The sequence below is a fragment of the Heterodontus francisci genome, chromosome 4 (genome assembly GCF_036365525.1).
Source record: "Heterodontus francisci isolate sHetFra1 chromosome 4, sHetFra1.hap1, whole genome shotgun sequence".
Taxonomy (NCBI): domain Eukaryota; kingdom Metazoa; phylum Chordata; class Chondrichthyes; order Heterodontiformes; family Heterodontidae; genus Heterodontus; species Heterodontus francisci.
This window is the reverse complement of record NC_090374.1, coordinates 69,008,867-69,022,276: the sequence shown is the minus strand read 5'-3', so window position 1 is coordinate 69,022,276 and position 13,410 is coordinate 69,008,867. Positions and strand designations below refer to the sequence as shown.

The 13,410-nt window shown below is 43.6% G+C and overlaps 1 protein-coding gene across 1 annotated transcript in view; it reads right to left on the bottom strand.

Annotated features, from left to right (window-relative positions):
* The window catches only part of adgrv1 (adhesion G protein-coupled receptor V1), an 810,104-nt gene that overhangs the window by 608,251 nt on the left and 188,443 nt on the right, over nucleotides 1-13,410 (bottom strand). Inside the window, exons 28-30 of the mRNA XM_068029668.1 lie at nucleotides 12,419-12,634; nucleotides 7,581-7,796; nucleotides 1,989-2,233 (exon numbers count right to left, since the gene is read on the bottom strand). Of these exons, the coding sequence (XP_067885769.1) occupies nucleotides 1,989-2,233; nucleotides 7,581-7,796; nucleotides 12,419-12,634 (677 nt within the window). The remainder of the gene's footprint in view (nucleotides 1-1,988; nucleotides 2,234-7,580; nucleotides 7,797-12,418; nucleotides 12,635-13,410) is intronic.

Sequence of the window (13,410 nt, the reverse complement as noted above, 5' to 3'; positions counted from 1 at the left end):
TCAGGTTTATAAGCTTCAGATCAAAAAGAGATACACTTCTGCTTATGGAAACTGTCTCTAGTCTAGTATTGTTGAGAGGGGTTATAAATTTTAATAGACTGCTTGTACTGAAATTATTATGGCCGGTACTTTACGAAAAGCAAATACTGAGCAGAAATTGAATTGATCTTAAAACAGATAAAAGTTTACGCTGGGATTGAAAGTTAAACCATTAATTAACATGAGGAGGATAGCTGTAGGCTGCAGGAAGATATTGATGGTCTGGTCAGATGGGCAGAAAAGTGGCAAATGGAATTCAACCTGGAGAAGTGTGAGGTGATGCATTTGGGGAGGTCAAACAAAGCAAAGGAATACATGATTAATGGGAAAATACTGAGAAGTGGAGAGGAAGTAGGGGACCTTGGAGTGAATGTCCACAGATCCCTGAAGGTAGCAGGACAGGTCGATAAGGTGGTTAAAAAGACACAGGTTAGCCAAGGTACAGAATACAAGAGCGGGGAGGTTATGCTGGAACTGTATAACTCATTGGTTAGGCCACAACTTGAGTACTGTGTGCAGTTCTGGTCACCTCATTACAGAAAGGATGTAATTGCACTGGAGAGGGTACAGAGGAGGTTTACGAGGATGTTGCCAGGACTGGAAAAATGCAGCTATGAGGAAAGATTGGATAGGCTGGGGTTGTTCTCCTTGGAACAGAGAAGGCTGAGGGGAGATCTGATTGAAATGTACAAAATTTTGAGGGGCCTGGATAGAGTGGAGGTGAAGGGTCTATTCACCTTAGCAGAGGGGTCAGTGACGAGGGGGCATAGATTTAAAGTGATTGGTAGAAAAATTAGAGGGGAGATGAGGAAAAACATTTTCACCCAGAGGGTGGTGATGGTCTGGAACTCACTGCCTGAAAGGATCGTTGAGGTAGAGACCCTCAACTCATTCAAAAGGAGTCTGGATATGCACCTCAAGTGCCGGAAGCTGCAGGGCTACGGACCAAATGCTGGTAGGTGGGAGTAGAATAAGTGGATTGTTTTTCAGCTGGCATTGACACGATGGGCCAAGTGGCCTTTTTCTGTGCCTTAAACTTTCTATGGTTCTATGATTTTTAAAGGCCCAGCATGCTGTATCATGAAATGGTTGAAAATGGGATTTCCGACTCCGCATGTTGCTCTCATCTATGTCACAGTAGAGTTTCCCCACAGGAAGAGAAGGAAAATCGGAGGGACAATCACTCTGAACCATCCTCACAAACGATATGACTACCAGAGTTTTAAAAGAATACTATTGGGTCCATTAAGCATGTTGCATCCAGTGTCCATCCACTATTTTTCTATGATGAAAATTCACACCATCTGTTGATTTCCTACTTTAATACAAGAGCTAGATTTATCATCTGTTCACAAAAAGAATGAGTTACTTGTTTTGAATGTATATTCATTTCATTATTTTAATGAAGTTTATCATGTCTTCCATCATTCTTCTTTGAGGTAGCAATAATTAGATCACAACTTAATTCATTAAGGCATGGAATCCTGTTTAACCTATCCATATTTTTTGAAGTACAGTGGCAAAGACTGCAAAAAACTCCAAAACTGGCCTCCCCAATGACCCAATGGCCTCCAGTCGCTAGGTTGACTTATCCATAATTCCCTTACATAGATTTGACACTTTTAGCGACCAACTAACAGTTAATCTCACATACAATCCAAAAGCTAGCTACAAAGCAGCACTGGCATAGGAATAGGAGTTAGTTGCCCTTTTGCCATTATGACTGTTCGTCTCTGGGTTAGTGATCTATATCTTAACATTAAAAATTCACCAGCATCTTGAGATCAATGCGCAGAGAGCTTTGTAAACACATTTAAGGACATATGAGAGCTGTGTGATTGAGCTGTGTACACTATCCACTGGCACCATTTAAGAAAAATGTACAGGTCAAACTACACTCCAAGATTTCACTAGAATTATTCCTCTATTTAAAATCACTTTGTTTTTACCTCTTCAATTTCAGGGAAATCATCTGCTAGGAGCTCCAACTGTAAAGTTTGAATTGTTTGTCCTGGAGCAAAAGTCACCACACCCAAGGTCACCTGAAGATCACTGGTAATTTGCTGCTCATTCATTGTGGCAACCCATTGGACTGTGACAGCACCAAGTGTCCCAGCATTTCGAACAACTGGCAAGTATATCTCTGTAGTTCTAGATTCTGGTTCGTCAACAATGAATTCTGTCTTTTCAAAAACTGCAATAGAAACAAGTCATTAGGATTAACTGAATTTTATACTCTTAAGATTCCAATCTAATTATTTAAATTAATACAGCATAAATACATTCCAGCTGTTGGAAGGAATTATACAGAATGCAATTTACAATTATTTGGGGAGTTTGGCAATTATTGGCCATCAGGAGAAATAGATCCTGCCTCATTCATCTGACTGAGTTTGGGGAAGTGATCTGTATGGTGAACAACAGTACTCCAGGCTGTCTCTTTTATTAGCACTCTTATCTCTGAGTCATACATTCAGAGCCCCACTTCAGGAATTGAGCACACAATCTAGGCTGATACTTCAGCATTCTATCAAAGATTGCTGCATTATTCCATGTGCTCTGCTTCAATTTTTTCCCACAAATGTACTTTATTCATAAAATTTGTAAAGTACACTACATAACAGTTCAGATTTGACATTATGTAAATTGCAGAACAGATCAGTTTCTTTCAATACAGTACCTGAGGTACCTCACTAAACTTTCCATTACATGTTATATTTACAATGTACATTTACATTTCATGTCAAACATTCTCTGGTGTATACAGCCCAAGGGGTTCTACACAGGTTCCAGTTCTTACACAGTGGCCTTTCCCCATTGCGTCTTTGTGGCGGCTGCCCCAAGCTTTAGTGCGTCCCTCAGTCCATAGTACTGGAACTTGGAATGTACCAGTCTGCAACACTTGGTCATCGACAGCTCTTTGCACTGGAAGACCAGCAAGTGTCATGCTGATCAAAGGGTTGTCCTTCACTGGGTTGATGGTCCTCCAACAGCAATTGATGTTTATCTCGTTGTGCGTACCTAGGCACAGCCCATAGAGCACTGAGTCCTGCGTTACAGAGCTGCTTGGGATGAACCTCAACAAAAAACACTGCATCTCTTTCCAGACCTGCTTTGCAAAGGCACATTCCAGAAGGAGGCGGGAGACACTCTCCAATGCTGCAGTGGCCTTGAGGGCAGCATGTGGAGGCGATGAGACTCTGAGTGCAGGAAGGCTCTGAAGGGGAGAGCTCTTCTCAGCAGCCAAGCTATGTCTTGGTGCTTGTTTGAAAGTTCTGGTGATGAGGTATTCTGTCAAATGAGTTTGACAATCTGCTCAGGGAACTATCTGATAGGATCCACCATCTCCTTTTCCCCCAGGGCCTCAAAGACATTACATGTGTACCACTGCCTGATGGACTTGTGGTCAAAGGTGTTTTACTGTCCAAATTTTTCCACAAGGAACAGGTGAATGGAATGTTCCACGGCAATGCGGCCAGACCCATCCTTTGCAACACTAGGGACAGATAGAACCTCAGCACATAGTGACACTTGGTATTTGCATACCAAGGGTCTATGCACAGCTTGATACAACTGTACACAAAGGTGGCCATCAGGATGAAAGGTGACGCTGAGCAAGTTTTTTTCCCCCTTTATCTAGAGGTTTGAATATTGTGTCCCTGCGGACACGGTCCATTTCTGATCGCCAGATAAAGCAGTAGATGGCTCGGGTGACCACCATGGCATAGGAGCGGGTATGGGCCAGGCCTGCACCACGTACAGCAACACCGAGAGCACCTCGCATCTGATAACCAGGTTCTTAGCTGCAATGGAGAGGTCACTTTGCTCTTACACGCCCAGTTTGTGTTTCAACATGGCGATATGTTCCTTCCAGTTTTTGGCACACGCCCTGACCCCTCCGAACCATATCCCCAGCGCCTTCAGGTAGTTTGACCTGATGGTAAAGGGGACAAAAGATCAGTCAGCCAGTTCCCGAAGAACATGGCCTCACTTATGCTGCGATTTACTTTGGCTCCCGAGGCCAGTTTGAACTGGTCGCAGATGCTCATCAGTCTGCGAACCAACTGCATATCTGAGCAGAAAACGGCGACGTCCTCTGTGCACAGGGAGAATTTGACCTGAATGCCTCTGCTACCTGGGATTGCCACCCTTCTTATGCCCACATCCTTCCTGATGGGCACATCAAAAGGTTCAATACAGCCAGCATATAAGCAAGACAGGGGAGAGAGACCAGACCTGCCCGACTCCAGATTTGATCATAAAACTTTCCAATTCCCGCCCATTGATTGAAACTGCTCTGATGATGTTTGTGTAGAGCAGTAGAATCTAATTGCAGATTCCCTCCCCAAACCCCATTTTGTAAAGTATGTCCATTAAGTAGGTTTGAGATATTTTGTCAAAGGCCTTCTCCTGGTACAAGCAGATGAGGCCGGTGTCCACATCCCTATCCTGCACATAGGCAATCGTATCCCTGAATAGCGCGAGGCTATCAGAGATCTTCCTGTCGCTTGCTGTGCAGAGCTGATCGGGCTGAATCACCAACTCCAGAGCAGACTTGACCCAATTGGCAGAATTTTGGATAGAATTTTGTAGTTGAAATGAGCCACAGATTTCTAATTTCCTCCCGCTCCCCCTTCCACTTGTAGATGAGGGTGATGATGCCTCATGGATTCTGACATATTGCTGGCCAGAAGCATACTCTTGTATACTTCCAGCAGGTCTCAGCTGATCCAGTCCCACTGCTGTGTTTCAAATAATATGTTCAATCAAGTCCCCTTGGGGTGCAAACCTATTTTTGCCCAATTATGGGCCTGAAATAGGTAGCATGCCAAGACCATATGCCAGTACTGGTGCCCTGAGGCTTACCAGAAATTGGGTCTTGGGCCCCATCAACATATTGTTGGTGAACTGTGGATCCCAATCAACTACCATTTTTACTGCAGAACTGACTTAGGTCACAAATGCTCCTGCCAAAAAAAAGCTGACACTTAATGAAAAAAAAGAAATAGGGTTAATTCAAACAGCCTGAAGAGCTAGGACAAGCAGCAGCTGGGTCTTTTAGAGAATAGCAGATAAGAGGATCTGCTCATTGAAGGCCATTGCTCACATTGTCTCAAATGTTATTTTCTTCAATATTTCTTTGGAGTCATGCAGGAGGACACTGTGTTTTACCAAGCAGTCTGGCACTGACCTGTGTAGCTTTTTGCAGCAGGACCTGTTAGTTGCTGGACTGGGGCTATGCTTTGCCAGTGGCTGCCAAAGTTCACCACAGCCCTTAACTTTTTTGCCACTGCCTCTTTCCAGGCAATATCGCCCACATCTCCTCATCTGGAGTGCACATATGTATCAAACATGTCAATTCCAAATCAGGACACTGCCTTCTCCATAGAGACCAGAATAATCATAGAATTCTAGAATCACAGAATGGCACATAAGGAGACCATTTGGCCCTTTGTGTCCATGCCAGCTCTCTGCAACAGCAACTCAGCTAGACTTATTCTCCTGCCCTTTCTCTGTAGCCCTGCAATTTTTTTCTCTTCAGATAATAATCCAATTACTTTATGAAAGCCAAGATTGAATCTGCCTCCACCAAACTGCCAGGCAGCACATACCAGATCCTAACCAATCGCTGCATAAAAAAGCTTTTCCTCATGTTGCCATTGTTTCTTTTGCCATTCATCTGATACCGATGATCTAGGTCTCAACTCTTCTGCCAATGGGAATAGTCTCATCCTATATACTCTGTCCAGACCCTTCACGATTTTGAATACATCTATCAAATCTCCTTTCAACCTTCTCTCCTGTAAGAAGAACAGCCCCAGCTTCTCCAATCTATCTACAAAATTAAAGTCTCTCATCCTTGGCATCATTCTCAGAAATCTTTTCTGCACCCTCTCTAAAGCCTTCACATCTTTCCAAAAATGTGCTGCCCAGAATTGGACACAATGCTCCAGTCGAGGCCAAGCCAGTGTCTTATACAGGGTTCACCATAACATTTGTACTCTACGCCTCTATTTATAAAGCCTTATGAACCATTTTCTCAAACTAACCTGCCACCTTCAATGATTTGTGCACATGCACCCCCAGGTCCCTCTGCTCCTGCACCCCTTTTAGAATTGTATCCTTTATTTTTTAAAACCTCTCCTCATTCTTCCGAACAAAATGTATCATTTCAAATTTCTCTGCATTAATTTTCTTCTGCCACATGTCCACCTATTCCACCAGCCGGTCTATGTCCTCTTGAAGTCTATCACTATCCTACTCACAATTCAAAATACTTCCAAGTTTTGCGTCATCTGCAAATTTTTAAATTGTGCCCTGCATATCCAAGTTTATGTCATTAAAATTTGTCAAGAAAAGCAAAGGTCCTACTACCTATCCCTGGGGTGCCCCACTGTATACCTTCCTCAAGTCTGAAAAATGGCCGTTCACCATTACTTTCTGTCTCCTGTTACTCAGCCAACTTTGTAATCCACTATCCCTTTTATTCCAGAAGAGAGGCATAAGATTTGCAGCAGTTGCTGGCTTCTCCCCTGTCCAAGGTTAGCATGACACCAGAAGGCAAGCCAGCAGTTTGTGTGGTTAAGAAGGGCTTTCATTCCGTTAGTAGTCAGCACAGAAGATGAACATAAGTCTTTCACGGACAGCTGCCTTTATTCGACAATATACATCTATTCCGCCCACTTTTACACCCAACCTCACCACATGTGAGCAACACAGTTACAATGGGATTACCAGGAATATCACAGTGCATACCATTGGCATTTTGAATCTTTGATGAATTTGGGACTCCCTACAATGTAGCCCAGAAAAAGTGAGCCACATCCTTGTAGTTTGCTACATTCTACACAATCTACTGACTTCTATCTGCTTGAGTTTCCAAGTGTCGGTCTTCAGACAACAGCACTTCGGCTGCTGCCAGGGCAGTCTGGACTATCTGGTTTTCTGACAACCACTATGGTAGGTGTTGGTTGATGGGGAGCATTATCCCTTAATAGTCAGCTTGGCTCAATTGCTAATGTTCACGCCTTTTACTTTCAGTAGATAAGCAGCTATTTACAAATCCTCAGCTTCTGCCCTATTGGATAGGCCAGGCTATCTCTAAAATAACAATTAATGGCTGGCTTTCTTTCCCTTCTTTTATTACCACATTTATCACACTTTGACGTGAGATCTAAGTGTAATGCCTGATGTGTGAAGAATATGTGCTAGACACAGGATTTCAAGAATATAAATTAATATTGGTGTGATGCACTGCAGGGTAGACGGAATTAAGTTACAAATTTAAGGGCCAATTTTAGGAAGGCGTGTAAACGGTGAGGAGTCTTGCCCACCAGCCACACATACAGAAAAATCATGAGCAACATACCTGCACTTGTACATTCATCCTAATTCCATTCATGAAAAAAGCCTTGATAATCCATAATTGCAACTTTATCACTCAATGTAATCTAAGGTGCTGTTTAAAGTTGGATAAACTACCTGCTTACTAATAATGCATTTCAATAACCAGCAGTTGATTTCTAAACTTTTGGTTTTACCAAAGGATCCATAAGGGTCATCTGAAGCCTCAATTGTAATGGTTGCCTCCGTAACAGCTCCAAGCACAGCTCCCCCTGTGGTCTCATTAATCAGCTCAATATGAAATGATTCTTCAAGTTCAGGAATTATGTCATTGAGGAGGTAAATTGGTACAGCTTTGCTGGTTTCCCCTTCGAGTAAGATGACATCAGAAGATGCTATACTGTAATCTTCACCTACAGAAATAATACAAAAAAGTTCGATCAATAATTTTCCCTGAGAAATTAGGTTTTAAAAAGCTCCTACTATACTTCTTAGGGGTCAATGTATACATGGCCAGAGTACATATTTCATTCTCTATTAACAGCAGTAGTGTGTGTTTAACATTTCCCAGTAATGTTGTGTTTGCAAAATTTCAGAGTTATTACTGGGCCACTGGTTTAACATTTTAATTGTCATCCGTATTCTCCATTTTATTGATTTCATCATTTGCATTCAATTTTTTTGTTGCATTTCTCTTACTGTTTGCCTTCTTCTCAGTTTTCATCCACAAAGAACAAAGAACAGTACAGCACAGGAACAGGCCATTCGGCCCTCCAAGCCTGCGCCGATCATGATGCCTGTCTAAATTAAAACCTTCTGCACTTCCGGGGACCGTATCCCTCTATTCTCATCTTTTTATGTATTTGTCAAGATGCCTCTTAAACGTCGCTATCGTAACTGCTTCCACCATCTCCCCCGGCAGCAAGTTCCAGGCACTCACCACCCTCTGTGTAAAGAACTTGCCTCACACATCCCCTCTAAACTTTTCCCCTCTCACCTTAAACCTATGTCCCCAAGTAACTGACTCTTCCACCCTGGGAAAAAGCTTCTGACTATCCACTCTGTCCATGCCGCTCATAACTTTGTAAACCTCTATCATGTCGCCCCTCCACCTCCGTCGTTCCAGTGAAAACAATCCGAGTTTATCCAAACTCTCCTCATAGCTAATGCCCTCCAGACCAGGCAACATCCTGGTAAACCTCTTCTGTACCCTCTCCAAAGCCTCCACGTCCTTCTGGTAGTGTGGCGACCAGAATTGCACGCAATATTCTAAGTGTGGCCTAACTAAAGTTCCGTACAGCTGCAGCATGACTTGCCAATTTTTATACTCTATGCCCCAACCGATGAAGGCAAGCATGCTGTATGCCTTCTTGACTACCTTATCCACCTGCGTTGCCACTTTCAGTGACCTGTGGACCTGTACGCCCAGATCTCTCTGCCTGTCAATACTCCTAAGGGTTCTGCCATTTACTGTATACTTCCCACCTGCATTAGAGCTTCCAAAATGCATTACCTCACATTTGTCCGGATTAAACTCCATCTGCCATTTCTCAGTCCAAGTCTCCAACCGATCTATATCTTGCTGTATCCTCTGATAATCCTCATCACTATCCGCAACTGCACCAACCTTTGTGTCATCCGCAAACTTACTAATCAGGCCAGCTACATTTTCCTCCAAATCATTTATATATACAACAAACAGCAAAGGTCCCAGCACTGATCCCTGTGGAACACCATTAGTCCCATCCCTCCATTCAGAAAAACACCCATCCACTGATATCCTCTGTCTTCTATGACCGAGCCAGTTCTGTATCCATCTTGCCAGCTCACCTCTGAACCCGTGTGACTTCACCTTTTGTACCAGTCTGCCATGAAGGACCTTGTCAAAGGCTTTACTGAAGTCCATATAGACAACATCCACTGCCCTTCCTTCATCAATCATCTTCGTCACTTCCTCAAAAATCTCAATCAAGTTAGTGAGACACGACCTTCCCTTCACAAAACCATGCTGCCTCTTGCTAATAAGTTCATTTGTTTCCAAATGGAAGTAAATCCTGTCCCGAAGAATCCTCTCTAATAATTTCCCTACCACTGACATAAGGCTCACCGGCCTATAATTTCCTGGATTATCCTTGCTACCCTTCTTAAACAAAGGAACAACATTGGCTATTCTCCAGTCCTCTGGGACCTCACCTGTAGCCAATGAGGATACAAAGATTTCTGTCAAGGCCCCAGCAATTTCTTCCCTTATCTCCCTCAGTATTCTGGGGTAGATCCCATCAGGCCCTGGGGACATATCTACCTTAATGCTTTGCAAGATGCCGAACACCTCCTCCTTTTTGATAATGACATGACTGAGACTATCGACACTCCCTTCCCTAGACTCATCATCCACCAAGTCCTTCTCTTTGGTGAATACTGATGCAAAGTACTCATTTAGTACCTCACCCATTTCCTCTGGCTCCATAGATAGATTCCCTCCTCTGTCCTTGAATGGGCCAACACTTTCCCTGATTACTCTCTTGCTCTTTATATAGGTATTAAAAGCCTTGGGATTCTCCTTAATCCTGTTTACCAATGACTTTTCATGACCCCTTTCAGCCCTCCTTACTCCTTGCTTAAGTTCCTTCCTACTGTCTTTATATTCCTCAAGGACTTTGTCTGTTCCCAGCCTTCTCGCCCTTCCGAATGCTTCCTTTTTCTTTTTGACTAGGCTCACAATATCCCTCGTTATCAAAGGCTCCCAAAACTTGCCAAACTTATCCTTCTTCCTCACAGGAACATGCCGGTCCTGGATTCTAATCAACTGACGTTTGAAAGACTCCCACATGTCAGATGTTGATTTACCCTCAAACAGCCGCCCCCAATCTAAATTCTTCAGTTCCTGCCTAATATTGTTATAATTAGCCTTCCCTAATTTAGCACCTTCACCCGAGGACTACTCTTATCCTTATCCACAAGTACCTTAAAACTTACGGAATTATGGTCACTGTTCCCGAAATGCTCCCCCACTGAAACTTCGACCACCTGGCCGGGCTCATTCCCCAATACCAGGTCCAGTACGGCCCCATCCCTAGTTGGACTATCTACATATTGTTTCAAGAAGTCCTCCTGGATGCTCCTTACAAATTCTGCCCTATCCAAGCCCCTAGCACTAAGTGAGTCCCAGTCAATATAGGGGAAGTTAAAATCACCCACCACTACAACCCTGTTACCTTTGCATCTTTCCAAAATCTGTCTCTATATCTGCTCCTCTACCTCCCGCTGGCTGTTGGGAGGCCTGTAGTAAACCCCCAACATTGTGACTGCACCCTTCCTATTCCTGAGCTCCACCCATATTGCCTCGCTGCATGACCCCTCCGAGGTGTCCTCCTGCAGTGCAGCTGTGATATTCTCCTTAACCAGTAATGCAACTCCCCCACCCCTTTTACATCCCCCTCTATCCCGCCTGAAGCTTCTAAATCCCGGAACATTTAGCTGCCAATCCTGTCCTTCCCTCAACCAAGTCTCTGTAATAGCAACAACATCATAGTTCCAAGAACTAATCCAAGCTCTAAGTTCATCTGCCTTACCTGTTATACTTCTCGCATTGAAACAAATGCACTTCAGACCACCAGTCCCACTGTACTCAGCAACATCTCCCTGCCTGCTCTTCCTCTTAGTCTTACTGGTCTTATTTACTAGTTCCCCCTCATTTATTTCACCTGCTGTCCTACATTGCAATATTTTTGCCCAATGGGAAATCAAAGAAACCTGCACTCCACCAATTCTACTCTAAAACTGGCTGCAAGACATTGGACAAAAGTAGACCAGTTAGGCATTCCCTAAAATTTCTCCTTACCTCCCTGTGAGGAACTATCTCGTCTCCATTCTCTTCCCCTTACCTCCATTTCTTGACAAAAGCAAATTCCATTTATATTAAAATAAAACACATGTAAATGTCACGGGAAACATGCACTGAATCTCAGTTGAATCGATGGGCTTTGAGGAGGTTTCTGAAGGAAGAGGGAGAACTGGAGAGGCCTTTGGGGGTGCTACAAATTCCAGAAAGTACACCCAAACAGCCAAAGGGTCCACTACCAATGGTGGTGGCCAGCAGATCATTCCGGCAGCGGCCCGCCACACAGCCCGACGCCGGGAGGGCCGGGCCCAATGGCAAGACTTCGTGGCAGCCCTCCCGCTGCTGGGCAATGGGACCCAACTTTGCATAGTAAAATGAGCACAATGCCATACATTTAAATAACCTTACCAGCAATCCTACAGTCGGACCACAATCTTCAGAGCAGCAGCCGGCCCTCCTGCGCCTTCATCTTCCCATCTGGGAAAAGCAGGCAGTGCAGTGGTGGGGAAGGGGGACAACGTGAGATTTTTAGTGCTGGGGGGGGAAATGGGGTCAAACGCTCGTCATTAGTGTAGGGGATGGTGGGAAGGAGTGAACTGTGAACTTTGTACAGTTTTGGGCGAGGGGGAAGGTCATATTTGTAAGGTAAGTGTTTTTTTGGGGGGGAAAAGGCAGATACTTAATTTTATTGTTATTGGGAGTGGAAAAGGGGCGATAGAATTTTGAATTGAACAGTATCGGTGGGGGTGGTGGGGGGGCGGTCGATTCCCTTTAAAAATTTAAATTAGCCGGCAGAGCTAGCTGCCCTTTAAAAGTGGTGCCAGCGCACAGGCAGTTGATGCCATTTCAGGCGCCAGAGCCCATCCCCACCATGTGATTGGGAGGCAGGCCGACCAGGGTATTTAAAAAAGTGCCTGGCGGCATGGCGGTGCACAACCCATGTCTGCGGGCTGCCATTTTTTCCGCCTGCCGCCTCTCCCCGTGGTGGGCTCTTAAAATCCAGCCCCGTGTGTGAGGAATTCCAGCCACAAAGCATGTCTTACCATTCCCAGACAGGCAATGTTAGATTTTCTATACTATGAACCACAGCACAGGCCAAGTCATATTTATAAAATTTCCAAATTAACATATGGTAAAGTACATAACGGACTCGAACTCAAAGTGTAATATTAATAAGGTTTAAATGTCTCTTACCAACTCTCGCTGTCATTGACAAAGCTTGGAATTTCACAGAAACATCTGCAAATATGCCTCCAGTTCTTGTCACATTGATTATTGGTCCAATATAATTTTCAGAAACTCGTACAGCAGAAGTGGAAAGCTGCAGGGTACCAAATGCATCATCGTTGGCATTGATTATCACGTGGGCCATGATGTCATTCTTTGGTCCAAGGCGTGGAGAACCAGTAACTAAAAGTGTGTGCATACTATTACATTAGTCCATGTGTAAAGGCAAAAAATAATTCAATAAACATTTTATCACTGTATGAATATCATGTATTGGATATTCTTCTTCCTCCATGTCAATTGGCATATGAGGCAACCCAATTCTTCCGCTGATTTTACATCTGGATCGTGCCCTGGGTTATTTTGTAACTAAGGCATTTTTGTATGAACAACTCGCAACCCACACAAAGAGGATAAGTTGGAAACAATGCGGGGAGTCACCAATCCACTTCCATCAGACACAAGTTTCCTGCTGGATATCTCACCTAGCATATTAGATATTAGTCCTTGGTTACACAGCATTGCAAAATAGGAAATTGCTTAGTGAATTAAATAGTTGTTCATTAATGCAACTAATCACCTTTGAACCAGTACCAAAAAGTGTTGCATCCACTCTTCACTATGATGCTTGTTTAGTTCAGTCAATTTCACAAAATTAGGACCATTGTACTGAACAGCTTATTCAGGAGACTCATCAGACAGTGCACTTTTTGCAGTTAAATGCAGTACCAGATGATTACTGTTAAGTGCTGAGCCTGCACTGAACTTTCTCTGCTGAGGTGGCTCCAATCAAGACAAGAAAGAATTCCAATCTGTGAGATTTCTGGTGGAACTGTTAATAATTGCACCCTTAGTTGATATAATTTAAGAGGCTCCCTACTCTGAGGATAAACAAATAATCAGGTCTTCAAAATACTGATTATCTCCTTTAAAATGTAGAATTTATTTACTTTTACATT